Source organism: Drosophila pseudoobscura, chromosome X (assembly GCF_009870125.1).
Source record: "Drosophila pseudoobscura strain MV-25-SWS-2005 chromosome X, UCI_Dpse_MV25, whole genome shotgun sequence".
Lineage (NCBI taxonomy): Eukaryota > Metazoa > Arthropoda > Insecta > Diptera > Drosophilidae > Drosophila > Drosophila pseudoobscura.
In genome coordinates this window covers 49,462,507-49,479,151 of record NC_046683.1, presented here as the reverse complement: position 1 = coordinate 49,479,151, position 16,645 = coordinate 49,462,507, and the positions used below count along the sequence as shown (strand labels likewise).

The following is a 16,645-nucleotide window of genomic DNA, read 5'->3' as shown; positions in this document are numbered from 1 at the left end:
ACCATAATCGTAAATCGTAAATAATTGCCCGCGATTTGAGTTGGTTTCGATTTGAGTTTGAGTTTCGTTTCGTTTCGTTCCGTTTCCTGTGTGTACATATATATTCGTTTGTAGTGTAACATGAGAATGAACTTTTGAGTTATTGCATCCATCCCGCACGCAGCAGGTTAGTTTCTCCTTGTAATTTTCATCTTTTGAATACCAATCCAATCAAAAACACAATCACCCACTAACTAATCTTTGAAATTCTCATAGAGAGCACCCAGAAATAACACATTCAACAAAAAAAACCAATCAGACCGAAGTTATTGAAAAAAAAACCCAAAACTCATTACAGCGGCTGGGACCAATAGATGTCGGCCGCTGGAGCAGATCCCCAAGGAGAACAAAGAGCCTCCTCTCGACATCGAACATGCCACACCGGAGTCTGTGCCGCTGCATATGCTCCAACTGCTGGACCAATGCAAGGGCGAAGTTCCCAAAATCTCCTCAGCCGAACTTATGATGCATCTCATCTACCTGCTGGCCCTAGAGAGCGGCTTTGTGGAGAATGAGACCTACAACCAGACGCGCCACAAGCTTAAGCCGGTGCCCTCCTTCAGCAGTTTCCATGCCGGCAACGTGCGGATTCTCAGCCTCGAAACGATCCACTATGTAGTCGGATTCAACGACACCATGTTCACCATTAAACTGCGCACGCTTCAGGACAAGCATGCGACGGAAGAGGCCGCCCTGGTTGTTGCCATGCAGTCCACCCTTAGGGCCGTCCACCTCGGCGATGAGCTGATGGTTAGCCTCAGTCCCCCAGTGTCCTCCAAGCTTCCGGGCTATAGCATAGCCCTCAGCATCGCACGCTATATCCTCAACATTCAGGCGAAAGGAAAACCGATCTTCAATCGCTTTCGAAAACTGGACAATCTCTCCTACCTGGTAAAGCAGCACATCTTTTATCCGATGCGCACCCAGCAACTTATGCAGGTCAATCACCAGCTGCTGCCCTCACTCATGGGCATGCCCGAGGAGTTGTACGAGAAGATTTTTCGGCATCTCAGTCGCAGTGAACTGAAGATAGTGGCAAAGGTTAATAGTCATATGAATTACCATACCAAAAGGGTACTGCAGCGTTTCCATTCAAAATTCTCCTAAATTATCAGTTAATTTCTGTGAAATGAATCTTTTTTTTTTTTGCTGTATTTGTAAACATTAAATATATTTAGTGTTTAAGGCATAAGGTTTGGTTCTGTTTTAAGATCTGGATATATGTATGTACATATACATAATATATTAAAAAATATGTTTAAAATTGCAAAACAGAAAAGACCTTTTAAGAATATATGTTTTGGGAAATAAAAAACCAATATAAAAAGCCCTCTCGTATACTTATATCACCTTTGAATATGTATGTTATTATTTTGCACCTTTTATCCTTACCGCCTGCATGTTTTTGTGTTCTCTTCTTTTTGCATTTTCCGTTCAGTTGTGGAGCCCACAACGCCATCGGCTGAGTCATGTGATTCGTATAATATATTTGAGCCATCGCCGACACCAATGCCATTGGACTGCATCAGCATCAAGAGCAGTGCCAGCAGTTATTTCTACGATCGTGATACCATAGGTAAGTGTGATCTGATCATATGCACTCCTCTATATACCCCATGTACGCGCGTATGTATACCGGTGAAGAGAGTGCCTGAATTGAGTGTGAGAGAGGGGTAAACGCCCCTAGGCGAGTCGGCCCTTAACCACAGAAGTGCAGAATGTGTAACAAGCGGCTCCAGCCGCCAGCAGGGAAAACACTCTCAGGAGCCGCACCTCCCACGCCCCACGCCCCACACCTCGATTCGATATTTTATGCGCACGCAAAATCCGCAAAAACCCACGCGAACGACGACACCATCCAGAGGACCCCCTTTTGAAGGCCCCGACCCATTGGAAACTTCCCCTTTTGTGGGTGGGATGGCGATGGCATCCACAATTTGGCTTTCTACCTCGTCGTCGGGCATCCAGCGACACTTGCTGCTCTTTTCTGGGCTCCTATTTCGTGTTTATATTACGATATCGACTTTCTCGGTGACCTTATCACTGAAATAATAAAAATAAGAACAGCAGCGGGCAAAAGGCAAGCCCAGCATCCCTGGGAAAGTCCCCACTGCACTTTTCTGCGTACCACCTTATGCTTTTGGGGCTTTCCCTTGGGTCCTGTCGAAATTATCCTGCTACAACTTTATCAAAATAACGAACAACAGTGACAAATGCATAAATAAATTATAGCAACAACAAAAGAAGAAGCATATTCCTTTGGGTCCCCTCTCTCTCTCTCTCTTTCTCTCTCTCTGTCTAGCTCCATCTCCCTCTGACAGCTTCACAATTTTATTTTTAAACATTGCGTCTCCTGAAAAGCTCTCGAGAGTAAAAGCTTTTGTGGGCTGCTCTTGAACGGGTCCGTCCTCGTCCTCGGCCCCCAGAAGCAGCTGTTTGCCTCGGCTCCCGCCCCTTGCGTCCGCCCACAATCCCGATGGTTGGGTGAACGAACCCCAGCGGAGTTCAGTGGGCCGCATGCATCTCAAGGGCACAGTGGGCATAGGAACCCCTTCAGACTCGATTAGACTTCAATTTTGGGAAAACTGGTTATTTCCCGATTATTTAGCATGGTCTTAATTGCCGCTGATAAAACGCTGTTTATACAGTAGTTCCTTAGACTAATAAATGGTATCTTATCGCCAGTAAATGGCCTAAAATGTCCAAACTACTCATGATTGATAATTATCTGTTCAGTTATGTATTTGCTTATTTCGCTTAGCGGTATGATGAATCGATTTCTATTTTATTGAAATGCATTTGAATTTTCTAGAATCGGTTATGAATCAGTTTTTGGTTGGAATATCGTCTGAAACACTTTCTGTAATGAACTACAAATATTCTACTACTCTCAGAGCATACTTCAAAGGTAATCAATGTCTGCGACGCAATTATCATATCTTATCTCTTTCTAACACACACATTGCCGCAGAGAAACACACTCAACGGGCGCTATCTACCTCTTTTGCCTTTTAATACTCGCTGAGCTAGTCGTCTCTCTCTCTCTCTCTCTATACGCACTCTCTCTGGTCCACCGTCTGTCTCATTTTTGATTAGCTCACGATGATATACAAGGTGGTCCGCTCCCGCAACGCACTCTCTTTTCGGGTCCTATTTGCTCAGTACAATAGCAATCCTCGTTTTGGTCTCTTTTTCATCAAATATGGCGTCAAAGCGCTCAGCGTACTATAAGACCCGAAAGAGAGTTATCGGACCACTTTGTATAAGACCATGGACGAGAATAAGCTGGCAGAGCAATGGGAAAGGCAGTGGAAATCGGAGAGGATATCGTATCGGAGATACTATTGGAGCGTTGCGGATAGAAATGGACCCTTGCTGTGCTCGATATAGTGATCGAGTGGAGGCTCCAGCGTTGCGTGCAGATCGATTGGTGACTCCCAAATATCGTACGGATCGAGGGATGCTGAATTCAGCGCGACAGTTACCAAGAGAAGCAATTGCTTTCTCCTTCTCTTACCTTAGTAGGGGATTTTCCTTCTCTGGATTGCAGAGTGTGTGGGAATAGTGTTTGTACATAGTTGGATCTATTGGATTTGTAAGGCACAACGAATGTATTTATGTTCAAAGTCGTAGATCGATTGAAGGCGGTTTGTGTCTCGATGGACAAAATAGAGGGCTTCAATCAGAATCTTTTTCAGTGGAGTTTTCATTTTGACCGACGATAACCACAGTAAATTATAGTGGCTCGCTCCCTCTCTCTCCCACGCATTCTTCCTCGTGCAGAGTGCGCCCTCTGGCGGGAGCAAGTATAAATGTAGAGCCGCTGCCCTTGCCGCAGCCCTCTACGTTCCCGCTCGTTAGGAATCAAATGAAGAGCTTTTTTTTAGGTTGGAATAAATATATGATACATTTTTTGAGACCTGGTATAATGTTTAGCTGCTTATAATTTTTCCACTTACGATATGGTTTTTCCTATTGCTTATTATTTGTTGAAAATCTCCGTATGCAGTGCTTTCCACAGTCACAGATTTGTCCCACTGTGCGGGGGTCGTCAGTGATGTTAAACTGTGCCAAAGTTTTCATTGCTGCGTCTCTCTCTGCCTCTCTCTCTCTCTCTCTCTCTCCGTCGCTCTGCCTTCGTGTTTGCTGTTGTTGGCATTACTTTTACGAGTATATTCGCAACGGTAAACAGAGCCCAGGCCAAAGCCAGAGTGGGGAGGGGGGTGGCAGAACATACGCTTTTGGCTGGGATGCAAGTATAAACAGAAGAAGCTGCATCCCATTCCACACTCCCCACAGTCCCCACTCCCCTCTGTGTCACTCTCGCTCTCTCCCTGTTGCTGGAACCGTTATCTGTGCTTTCTCTCGCTCTTTCTCTGGGAAACTCTCTCTCGCTCTCGCAGTTGATTGCGCTTTTGGCAGCAGCAGCAGCAGCAGCACCAGGCTACAGGGACGAACAGCTTTTTCACAGGATAACAAAGCTCCGTGCAATCAGTCGTCGTACTTTAGCTTAACGTCTCTGGTCGGTTGAAGCGGCACTTACTCCCCACTGGAGAGCCCTGTCCCAGAGAGTGCCAGAGAGAGAGATTGCTCTCCCCCGATATACCGTGCCGTTCGTGTCCCATCCGTTCGCTTCGCGTTGATTAAGGCCTCCTGGCTGTTGGGAAGTAGGTCTCCGGTGCTGACACACATACGGAGTGGCCTTCCCTCTCTCCCGCTTTTCTATAAATAAGAGCATCCGTCCGTCCGTCCGGCCGTCTGCTGTCTGTCCGGGCCAGCCATCAGCTGGTTGGACCCTGAACGCGTACCGCGACTCTTCTCAATTGCTGGCCAATTTGGCCTAAAGACGTGCGAGATGGCTTAATTGGAACGCCAAAACCCTGGCCCCGCGCGAGCTCTGTGGCAAAGCCAACCCCATTGTGATTGTCGCGTCCTTGGCACGCGGAATGCCAAATGAGCTGAGGGGAAATTCACGTACAGAACAGAACAGTTTTCCCTCAAGCTGGATTATAGCGGAGACAGCAACGGACCCTGGGAGAAGCAGACCCAGAGCCAGAGCCAGAACGCAGCACCAACGTGTGGCAGCGGCAGCGGCAGTGGCGGCGACAATGTTGCGACAGTGGCAGGCAAAAGCAATGAACAGCTGCAGCATGATCTGTTGCAGCAGCTGCAGCAGCAGTTTCAAATGGCCGCCGTGCACCAGCACCAGCAGCGACAGTTGCTGCAACATCAGCACTCACATCCACCCTTTCAAACCCCCTTGCAACAGCTGCCGCAACAGCATTCGCATCACTTGCAGCAGCAGCAACAGCAACAGCAGCAGCAGCAACAGCAACAGCACTCCCATCCGCAGTCGCATCATCCGCCGTTGCAGCATCACCTGTCGTTAGGTGGCGCCCCAGTGGGCTATCAGCACTTGCAGATGCAATTGTTGCAGCAGCAACAGAATGCCACAGCCACGCCCACCGCCCGCCATTGTCAATACTCGACACCGCAGCATCATTATCGCTCGAATCCCGCATCCGCCTCCGCCTCCGTCTCCTCCACGTCAGCCACATCCGTGTCAGCATCCAATGCGGCAACCATTCGACGTCGCACCCTCAGTCATGTGGCACGTTCCTATTCCCTGTGCACCTCCACAGGTGCTACTGCAGCAGCCGCAGCAGCAGCAGCAGCAGCAGGAGGAGGGGGCGGCGGTGCTGCCTCCTCGGCTGTCACTCTACCCACAACATCGACGACCATCACATCATCGGCATCCTCGTCTGCAGCAGCAGCAGCGACCAGTGGCAACCATTTGAGCATCGGAGGGCATCGCCACCACAAGACGGGCATTATGGTGGCCGCCTCCCGTTGTCGCAGCCCCATAATGCTCTGCCACAGCCACAGCGACGGGGAGTTTCCCATGTATCGAGGTGAGTCCCCGGGTTCCGGGTTCCGGGCTCCGGCTCGGAAGCTGCAGGACATTTTGATAGCTTAATTAGGTGCCACCCAGCAGGGTGTCCGTCAGTCAGCAGTCTGATGCAATTGCTTGATGGATGCAACAGTTTGACAGGACATCAGGGAATTGGGTTCTGAATTCGATGAGGGTATGGCAGATACAAGCCGGGCATTGGATGCCACGGCTTACGGTAGTTTTTGGTAGAATTTTACCTCGTTCTCTGAATGATTCGTTGTATATTTTGTATTACACATACTCCAAAGGGAGTACTACTGGGGTACACCCTTAAAATTCTTCAGAACTATCTCAAAAACTAGCAGAGTACTACAGGGGAACTCCCTTAGTATTCTTCAGAACTATCTCAAAAACCAGCTTCTCCTTTATCCCCAATAAAGTACTCTTACTGCTTCAACCTTTATCCTATTATTATCTATTATTTCTAGTTTTGCATCTTATAATCCCCATGGAGGACACATAATCTCCCCAAATCTCCCCAAATATCTCCCCAAAAGTGTCCAACAATTATGCAGAGTTCAAATAGTACGAACACGTCCAATTATTGTGTAACCCGCTTTTGCCACGTTTTCCAATCAGTTCGTAATCCCCCAGCACTGGCCAATGCGGCACCTAATTTTCCTTTTCATATTTACATACATATATCCCCAATTTGCGGAAAATGAGCATAATCCCATAGAAATGAGACTGAGACTGCACTGCACTACGAGTATCCATTGATGGGCTTATGCCAAATGCCAATCTCTCTCTCTCTCTCTGTCTCTCTCTCTCTCTCAATGAATGTCCTTTCTTTTGAATTTTCCCTTTTCCTTTTGCTTTCATTTGGCGTTTTTTTTTTGTTTTGCCTGTCGTCTGGTGTGAAACTTAATTAAATTACAGCTTGAAGAGGATTTTCCCCCGCTCTCTTCGCAAGTTCAAAGCGCAATGTGTCTCTCTCTCTCTCTCTGTCTCTCTCTCCCTTGCACACATGTGTTGTCTGGTCTAAATGTGTCTTAAATGATGGAATCGATTTGGTAACATTTGATGAGCTTGTCTCAAAGGCGACAGCTGCAAGAGGCTCCAGGTCCTTCACTCCACTCGACTCCACTCCACTCCACTCATAAGTGGAGGTCCTTACGACATTGCGGGTGTTCGCGTGGAATCAAATTAGCTGAGGGCAAGGGGGAAGGAAACCAACTTTCTTGTGTCGTAAAATGTTCTACAAAATGTTTTCCCAAACACACACAAACAAAATGTATATCCCAAGTGGAAATGCATGAAAATTTCATTCGAAACTTGTTTTTTTCTTTTTCTCATATAAAATTTATGATTTTCTTTGTTATTTTTGTTTAAATTCTTTTTATGATTATTATGTACAGTTGATTTTTGGTTTTTATGGCAAGAAAATGTTTAATTTGAAGGAAACTTGAACTTTTCTGGAAAATATAAAGAATATAAAAATACAAAAAATAGTACTTAAAGATCTAGAAGTTCCCTAACTCATGTTCTCCATAGGAATAATATAGTCCTAATGCCTAAAACTGATTTATTGCTAATATTTCCTTAATTTTTCCAACTTTTTTGCTATAACTTTTCCATTTTTGATGTGTTATCTGGAAACGATTCAGCTTCAATCGTCTGAAATAAATACGCTTGGCTAGTTTTAAATATTTCACACATGATCTATCGTATTGAAAAATATTGGTAATATTTCATTACCATTTGCAGGGGTCTACATGGCCCCTACGAGGGTTTTTTTTCTGTTTCTGATGTTTCTGCTGTGTGTTTTTCCCCTTTTTCGTTCTTTTTTTTTAGTGTTTGCTGTCAATATGGCGCCGTTTATGACAAACTGTGCAGCGATGGCGACGACAGCTTCCTTTGCTTTAATCACACATGGACCCAGGCCCAGGCCCTCTGCTTTCTCCGCTTTCTCCCTTGGTGGATGTGTGCACACATGTGTCGAAACATAATGACTCCATGGCGTCTCTTTAGAGCTCGAGTTAATGTTTCGCGTATTGATTTCGCAGCCCTTTCGCCTTGGCAACCATTCGAGTCCGAAGAGGGGGACGCTGGGGGGGACATGTGGCAGGGCAACAGCATCCGCATCCGTATCCGCAGCAAGTTGGCCAAGTAATTAAGGTTCTTGTAGCGTTGGCGGTTGCCTCTGCGCGATGGCTGGCTGGCTGGCTCTCCTCTCGCGTTGGTGGAACGTGCACGAAATCTAAATTTAATTTGCAACTTGTGCCAAGCGAAAGGAAAACACGAATTAAATGAAATATTTGTTGTGCCTGAGTTTGCCATTGACGTCATTTGTTGGTATGAATGGATGCGATCTGTGGATGGATAGTGGAACAGATGGAAAGATAAATGGACAGATGCAACGTAAGATAAATGGAATCGCTTTACAGATAAAGGGGCACTAAAGAATGCGGAGACTCCAACCAAATTTTGAAGATTTTTCAGTTGATTATCTACTTGAAAAATGGAACCCAAATGAACGCAAAAGAGACAATCTCTTGGGCTTTTCAAAATCAATTTTTCTCATCAAATTGAATTGAAAATTTCGCTTTTTTTCTGTGGCTTTGTTGCTGGCCAAAAATGCAGGCCAAAAATCTTCTTCTTTCTTTTTTGGCAACAAATTTGACATTGAATTAAGGTCTGGGCTTTTCTTTCGGGGTTACACTTTTACCGCTACCCCCTGGAAAATTACCATGAAAATGCGCAGCGTTGGGGCAGATTATCCTTATTTTTTTTTGTCAGCAGTGTGTGTGTGTGTGGGAGAGAGTCCTTGAACCTTGAGGACCCTCTAGCCGCAATTGTTTTTCTCTCCACGCGTCTGCTTTTCCTCTCCAAAACCACTTGAGTTTTTCCCCAAAGTCACATCAGACAAAACACAAACAAAACAAAACAAAGGAAAACCCACAAATAAAATGGAAAAAGAACGCCGCATCTCGATGGCCTGAGCTTTTGATACCCTTAAAGATTTATTGGCCTTATGAATGCCATTTTTTATAGTCCTCAGATTTGGCTAAAGATCTTTGCAACTACTTGGAGCCGCAGAATATCATAGGAGGTGGTGAAACCATCATTATAGTTGAGCGATTTGAATGATCTTTTTACTAGTATTTCTATGAAAGATGTACTATATAGTGCTCCGATTTTGGTGAATTTTAATAGAGCTTTAGATGTACATATAATAAAGAAAAATCAAAAGTTTCAATGAATTATCTTAAGAAACAAAAAAGTTCTAAACACTTTTGAAACGATCCTACCCCACGGCCAGGGTACGCCAAAGACCAAGCCAAAAGGTGGCCCAGAACAACAGGGTCAGAAGAGACAACAGAGGGGGGGGGGGGCGGGCGTCGACCACAAATGGCCAACTTAAGCCTCAATTTGGGTTCAGGGGCGTCATGGGGGGGCCATCATACGACACGGCATGGGGGAAGGTAACATTACTAGTCGGTGCGACTGGCTTTCTGTCAAATTGCCTGGCTTAAAAATTTAATGCTCTTCGCTTATTCGAAAACAATCAAAGTTCCGTTTTTGTAGGCTCCTTTCCCCCTGGCCCCCTGGCCCGCCCCCGTCTATCAGTATTTTCTATTTGCATCATCGGCTCGGTTCCACAGGGCGGTTATTTATTTATACGCTTGACCCGGTTACCTCATGTCCATGATGGGATATCGCCCACATCCTTGCTTTCCTTCTGCCGCTGCCGCTGCTGCCGCCCCCTCTCTGCCCGGGGGCTGCTTCCTTTTCCTTTTGGTGGCCATCATTTGCATTTGCATTGACTGCATTCTGGTCATGTGCTGCAGGTAATTGCATTCAGAGCCCTTAACCGCAGTGCCGTGGCACTTGAGAGCAGACCCGCCCGCCCACTGCCCCTCGCGCTCTGCTTATCGGAGCATCGCGAGCGGCAAATGACAATAAATATAGCGGCCACTCATACGCCATGTTGTCCCATGTAATTACCGCTCAGCAGCCACACGAACGTGGGACCTTCGGGGGGTTGGGGGGTATGGGGGAAGAGCATTTCCTATGCAAACTTTCAGGTTTTCCGACTTTTTCGTCATGGAGCATGGATCACGAGCCAGCGACAAGTTTTCATTGGCCAAAAGTTAAGCGAAAGTTCTTTTGAAAGAAAACTTGAAGTTTTCCCCAAAAAGGAAGGGGGGGAAGCCAGCCAATGACAGGACAGAAGTTGCTCAACAAATTATAATCATAAAAGGGATGGCAGGAAATGGGAAATCATTTATAATTTATTGGAAATTCGTGCTAGATTGAGGGGGTATTCATGTTGTCTTCGGGGCCCATGTATGACCTACAATGCGTTAACCATTCTATTGATTTATGTGGGGCTCTATGCTTCGCTGTTGCCATTCTTCGGCCCCGGCGACCTTCGCGGATTCTTCTTTGACCAGAACATGCCTCACAGCCAGACAAAGGCAGACCAGACCCCCAAAGAGGGAGCGAGAGAGAGCCACCATTGTCCGAGTGCAACATTCACTCACATTCCCGGCCATTGTGACAGTTTTTTCTTGTATTTTTTTGGCCCGCGTTTTGCAATTGATTTCAGTTGTGGCCGAACCTCTAACGGCAGTGGTTGAGCAGCAACCTCCTCTTAAAGAACTACACAAAAAATAGTAATATAAATCGAATAAAAATCGATTATACGCCACGTTGAACGCAGTCAAAAGTAAAGGAAGAAATTTTGTTGTTGTTTTTGTTGGTGTTGGTATTGGTGTTGGTTCGGTTTCCCGCGAATTCAATTTAACGCCAGACTTGAGTTTAACGTGTGGGATAAGATATCAGATATCAGAGAACAGGAGACAGCCCCCAGAGGAGGAGCTGAAGGAGCAGGAGCAGAGGCAGCAACAGTAAACGATAAAAGGATGGATTGCTGCTCTTGAAAGAACGATGGAGAGGGCGCTACAGTAAAGGATAGATAAAGAGCTACACTGAAAGACAGAGAAGCAAAGACACTGAGAGAAAGAGCAGTAAAGGCACTGAAAGATGGAGAAGCAAAGGCACTGAGAGGCAGAGAAGCAAAGACACTGAGAGACAGAGAAGCAAAGACACTGAAAGACAGAGCAGTAAAGGCACTGAGAGACAGAGAAGGAGCTACACTGAGACCCAGAGAAGGAGCTACACTGAAAGACAGACCAAGAGCCACACTAGAAGCTATAAAAGCTCAGAGTGCCTCCTCCTCCACTCAACGCCAGAAGAGGAGCCTCTTACTCCTCACTCTCACTGCTTGCTGGAAAAGAAGGCCCTGCGATTGCCTGCCCCTCAACGATTTGAAACGATGAATTGCCTCTTCAATTGAGATGCCATCGAAGCTCCTATTTAGCTGTCAACACGCTCCACCTCCCAGCCGCCGACTCTAGAGGTCCAGCCTCCTTTCGACTCGACTCGACTTTCCTTTTGGGCTGGCAGGATGTTTCGCAAGCGAAAACAACAGCAATTACGACTAAAGCCCCGACCCGGCGAACGGAAACGGAAATTGTTGTTCTGCATTTTTAACAGAGGTTCGTGCCGGGGAAAGGGTGAAGGGGAGGGGGGGAAAACTGTTGTTCATTTCCACAACTCCACTCACACTCGCTGGCAATGAATTTTTAATGCGTAGGCGTTAACCCCAGGACCCACAATTACACATGCCCCCCACTTCAAAGGATACAGAGAGAGGGTGAGAGGGCCAGAGGACGAGAGGGAGAACAAAAAGAATCCTTGATCCCATTTTGCCCGAAAAATGGCAACGAAACCCCGTTTTTCGAGGCACAATCACTTGTTGAGTGCTTGGTCCTGGGCTCCCCCGTCTCCCCGTCTCCCTGGGAGATGGCTAATAGTCGAGCAATTAATTTGTCCTCCACCCCCCCCCCCCCCCCTCCTCCGTTCCCCGCTTTAGGGCCATCATTAATCAGCGGGAAAATTTGATAAACGCCATGATTTAATCATCAATTACAGCCAAACGGAAAAGCGAAAAGTTTACCATGAAAATTTATGAAATTTTCCCCATTTTTCCAGGGCAAATATTTACATATTTTATAGATTGATTGGCGTGGGCCAAGCCCGAGGGGAGTATTTTTTTTCGTATGGATTTCTGGTTGATTTAATAATGCATTTTCCGTGCATGAGATACATATCCTTTCGATTATGCCACATTCTCTATCGCTATTTCTATTTAGGAGTGTATCTCCTGTCTCGTCCTTTCATCTTTTCTGCTGTGTGATTTCCCCTCGATTGCCCTTCAATGTCTTGTAATCAGGATTTGACTTGAGTTATTTGCTTATTTCTATGGCATCCGCAAACAACGACACAAAATTCAAAGACAACATTCCCCAAAAAAGACCAACGATGTGGCCAAATCACATGCCCTGCCACGGGCTACAAGGACTTTAAGAAGTGCTTGGACACGGCTTTGGAATTGTAAGACAAAACCCTAGGGATCTGGACAGTATTTTATCGGTTTTCCACCAAAGAATCCAATACATTCCTGGCTCTTTTTGAGGTGTATTTCATGGATATCTCAGGAAACCAATGCCTCCATGAGCCTTGGCTCTCAAAAAAAGGTGTGGTCTAAGAAAGGATTCCCAAAGGAACGCTATAAGAATGGCATTATATTAAACATCTTCTAGTGTCTCTCCATTCTCCGCCTTCTTATGGCCCTGCCCGATAAGGGCATCCCTGCATTTGTCGTATCTTTAGCCCTCGCTTATTTTCTATTGGTATTTACCCCAGGGTGAGGGATTTTCCCATACAAACACTTGACTTTATTTAACTTGAATTATTCTTTCAATTTCTCATGCCTGAATCTCTCTCTCTTTCCCTCTCTTTCTCCCTATCTCTTTTGCAGGTAAGTCTGACATTGATGGACTACATCCAGCCACACAGCCACACACATGAGGATGATAATGAGGCGAAACCGAAGTTCGTGGTGGAGGAAGCAGCGTGGACTTCCCCTGAAATGTATGCAATGACTTTTGACATTCGCCCACTTTCCAGAGACATTTTGGCGTGTGTGGGTGTGGGTTTACTTATGCGTGGGATTTTATTTTCTTCTAAAACGGGGCTCTATGGAGGCGTTGGCTCTGGCGGGAGGCGCCTGCCTGCTCTATCGAGGCTCTGGAATCGCCTCCTCCTGCTTCAACGAGGCGCTGGCTCTGTCGGGAGGCGCCTGCCTGCTCTATCGAGGCTCTGGAGTCGCCTCCGCCTGCTCTATCGAGGCGCTGGCTGTGGCAGGAGGCGCCTGCCTGCTCTATCGAGGCTCTGGAGTCGCCTCCTCCTGCTCTATGGAGGCGCTGGCTGTGCCGGGAGGCGCCTGCCTGCTCTATCGAGGCTCTGGAATCGCCTCCTCCTGCTTCAACGAGGCGCTGGCTCTGTCGGGAGGCGCCTGCCTGCTCTATCGAGGCTCTGGAGTCGCCTCCGCCTGCTCTATCGAGGCGCTGGCTGTGGCAGGAGGCGCCTGCCTGCTCTATCGAGGCTCTGGAGACGCCTCCTCCTACTCTATCGAGGCTCTGGAGACGCCTCCTCCCGCTCTATCGAGGCTCTGGAGTCGCCTCCTCCTACTCTATCGAGGCTCTGGAGTCGCCTCCTCCTACTCTATCGAAGCTGGTCCAGGAGGCGCCTGCCTGCCTCTTCTATCAAGGCGTCAGCCCTTCCCCTCTCGAGGATGTGGTAGGCGTCATCGCCTCTGTCCCTATAATTCTGTGGCAGACGTCGCCTCCTCCTCTAGCCAGGATGTGGTGGGCGTGTTGCCAGCCCTCCTCTAGCCAGGATGTGGTGGGCGTGTTGCCAGCCCTCCTCTAGCCAGGATGTGGTGGGCGTTGCCTCCTGTGGCTTACCGTCATCCCACCTAGATGCAAATTAGATTTAGATTTGGAAATTCCCCACCATTCCCCTCTTTTTTTTATACCACATATCTCAAAGTTTGTTCCACGCTTAATGCCAGGCAGGCAAAAAAAACAAAAAAAAAAGGAAAACGAACAATTTCCACATGGTGGATGACGACGCCTCCTGGTGATGACGGCTTTTCTCTCTATCCCCCCCCACCCTACCCCGCGCCCCACTGTGGGGGAGATTTCCTCTGCACAGTGGGATGGCGGGAGTGGGAATGAAAACACAGTTTCTGTTTGTTCTTGAGGCAAAGAAAAACAATGGGGTAATAATGGAAAATTAAGTGAAAAGTTTATTGGTTTTTCTTTCCACATAGAGGTGGGTGGAAAAGGAGTGCTTTTGGTTGTAGAATTTAAGATTATAAATGTGGAAAATGGGAGTCAACATTCTTTGTTCCATGCACCGTGTGCAATGGTGTGGGTTTTTCCGAATTTCCCCCGAATTTCCCCTGGAGCTGGCAATTTCTTTGCTTTTCTAAATGCATTTTCCTTTGCATTTGTTTCGCACACAAGCCACTCGTGTTTATGATTTTCTTCTTTACGCATTCATCATTTTTCGCGCAGTTTTCCCATTTTTCCTTTTACCGTTATCATTGCGACCCAATTTTCCTTTTGGCTGGCATTTTGAATGCTCCTTTAGTTTGCTTTACTTTTCGTTGGGGCATTTGCATTTTGGCCAATTCGAAACCACAGTGCCGCAATGCCACAATTCCACAATGCCACAATGCGCCTGAAAGCATGCCACACGCACACACATGTGCAACATGCAAATGGCGACAGCGACTAAGAAAAGAATGAGGAGAATGGCAGTGGGGGGTGCCGGCGAGAAAAGATACCGACTGGAACCTGAAGTAAAGTCCATGCAGCATGCAGCATGCAGCATGCACCCTGCCACTCCACTCTCCCTCTCTCTCCGTCTCTCTCTGCACTGCACTTAACCCATTGCGTGCTTGGGACAACATGCGGCAACTTAGTTGCCATAATTTGCACATTTTAGCAAACGATGCATGTGCCCCCCCCCCCCCACCCCTCGTGCTGTGTATCTGCCACTTGCCACATGATATACGAGGCGAATGCTTTTGATAGCCGGAACGGAAATTGCAAAGCAAAAACCAAAAAGCTTGGCCCCCCAATCCCCTGTCCCCCACTCAAAGCAAAATAGTTTTTGGGGGACTCTTTAGATCGAGAATTATCAGTTTTATTCGTTCATTGGGCTGTCATCAAGGATCGATCGTACAGTGGGGATTCGTTTAACGTCTCAGATACAGAGAGCTGTAGGGATATCCGGCGCTGTAGGCATACGGCGAGGCGGCATACACGCCGCTGGTGTAGGCGGCGGTGTAGGGCGAGGCGTAGACGCCGCCGGTGTAGGCCGCATAGGGCGTGGCTGCCACATAGGGCGTGGCCGCCGAGTAGGCGGTCAGGAATTGCGGCTTGGCGGTGGCCAAAGCAACGACGGCGAAAAGGCACAGAGCGAACTGGGAACAGAAAGATGGAGAGATGAAGAGATTTCTTGGATGAGCTGATCCTGGGGGGGGCTTCCTTTCGGGTATCCACTGGTCTACTCACAAACTTGAACATCTTGTGGGGATTGTGGCTGCTGGTGGAACAGAAACTGATATGATTTACCAACCCCAAAGGTAGTGGCTTTTATAGTCAAAGTTTGGCTCGGCCGTGGGGGGAGGGAGGAGGGCCGGCAGTGTGCGGTAGGTCACTCTTGACCGTGGCACGTTCCCTCCGTTTCTGTTTCTGTTTTGGGCCGGGCAGGGCGGCGGGGGGGGCGTGGCTCCGTTTAATTTTGCTTTTGGCCCCCAAAGTCTCGTCTTTATGGCTGCCTTGCGATTCGTGCGTTGCATCACTAATAGAGGTTTTCGTTTACCTAAGCTTCGAGGCAAGTATCTGTCTATCTTTCTAACAGGGACTGGGGGGGGGAAGTATCTATTGTGTGAAACGGAAGCAATCCGAAATTCCCCAAGCCAATGCCATTTGACCTTTGGCAATGTTAATTTGTTGAGACAATTATCGTTATGACTGCAGGAAAGTGCCTTCCCCGAGTTCCTTTAATTCCGTAGTCTTGTTTTACCAACCCCCAACCACTCTGCCCCGCTTGCCCCATCACCCTGCCCCGCTTGCCCCAACTGTTCTTCCCGCTTTCTCCGCCATTCTCCTCGCTTTCCTTCACTGCATTTCCTTTGTTCTGCTGCAGCTCTTTCTGTTGGGGATATTAACTCGTCTTGGTGTTGCCCTTTAAGAGGGTTTTCGTCTTTTATCTTCCACATCCACTCTCATGGTACAAAACCCCCTAAAACTTCCTATAACAATCAATCAAATCTTACACTTTTCAACCAATTCCGATCATAGAAATAATGACTATATTCGAGGGTATCCGTACTTCGTTCTCTGTTAAAAAGTTTCCCTTCTACGAGCATATTTTCCTTTTTCTTTGTTCCAGTTTTCATTCCACAAAAAAACATTCAATTTGTCAAGTTGTAAAATTAAAGCAGCTTCTCTCTCTCTCTCTCTCTCCCTCTCTTTGTTCATTCTTCTATTGTTGCAGTCTCCTCCTTCTCCTGCATCTCTTTTACTCCTCCTTTGGCTGTTGTGAATTTTGCATCTAAAATACAATATAAATTAAGTTGGCAGCTCTCTGCCATTGCAATGAATGGCAGCTCTTTTATCAGGATTCTCAAGTTAATTTTCTTGAAGGATAGTCGCTTGGGGGCGGTGCATTGAAGATGCTACGGCGATTTTCTGTGATGATAGTGGAGTAGTGGAAGCAAGTCCC

At 47.1% G+C, this 16,645-nt stretch overlaps 2 protein-coding genes across 7 annotated transcripts in view; one reads left to right on the top strand and one right to left on the bottom strand.

The window, feature by feature from the left end:
- LOC4813429 (phosphatase and actin regulator 4) overlaps nt 1–16,645 on the top strand; it is a 114,509-nt gene that overhangs the window by 900 nt on the left and 96,964 nt on the right. For 2 of the 6 annotated variants that reach the window (XM_033383891.1, XM_033383898.1), the window contains exon 2: nt 1,478–1,615. In XM_033383891.1, the coding sequence (XP_033239782.1) occupies nt 1,478–1,615 (138 nt within the window). Of the gene's footprint in view, nt 1–1,477; nt 1,616–5,209; nt 5,952–11,390; nt 11,497–16,645 lie in introns of those variants that run through there. The other 4 variants (XM_033383897.1, XM_033383889.1, XM_033383893.1 and 1 more) reach the window with 2 other exon arrangements.
- LOC6900622 (uncharacterized) lies at nt 15,037–15,520 on the bottom strand. The gene is made up of 2 exons (XM_002134959.3): nt 15,430–15,520; nt 15,037–15,338 (listed from the first exon to the last, which is right to left on the bottom strand). The coding sequence occupies exons 1-2, from the start codon at nt 15,439–15,441 to the stop codon at nt 15,111–15,113; spliced, it is 240 nt and encodes a 79-aa protein (XP_002134995.2). The 5' UTR covers nt 15,442–15,520; the 3' UTR covers nt 15,037–15,110.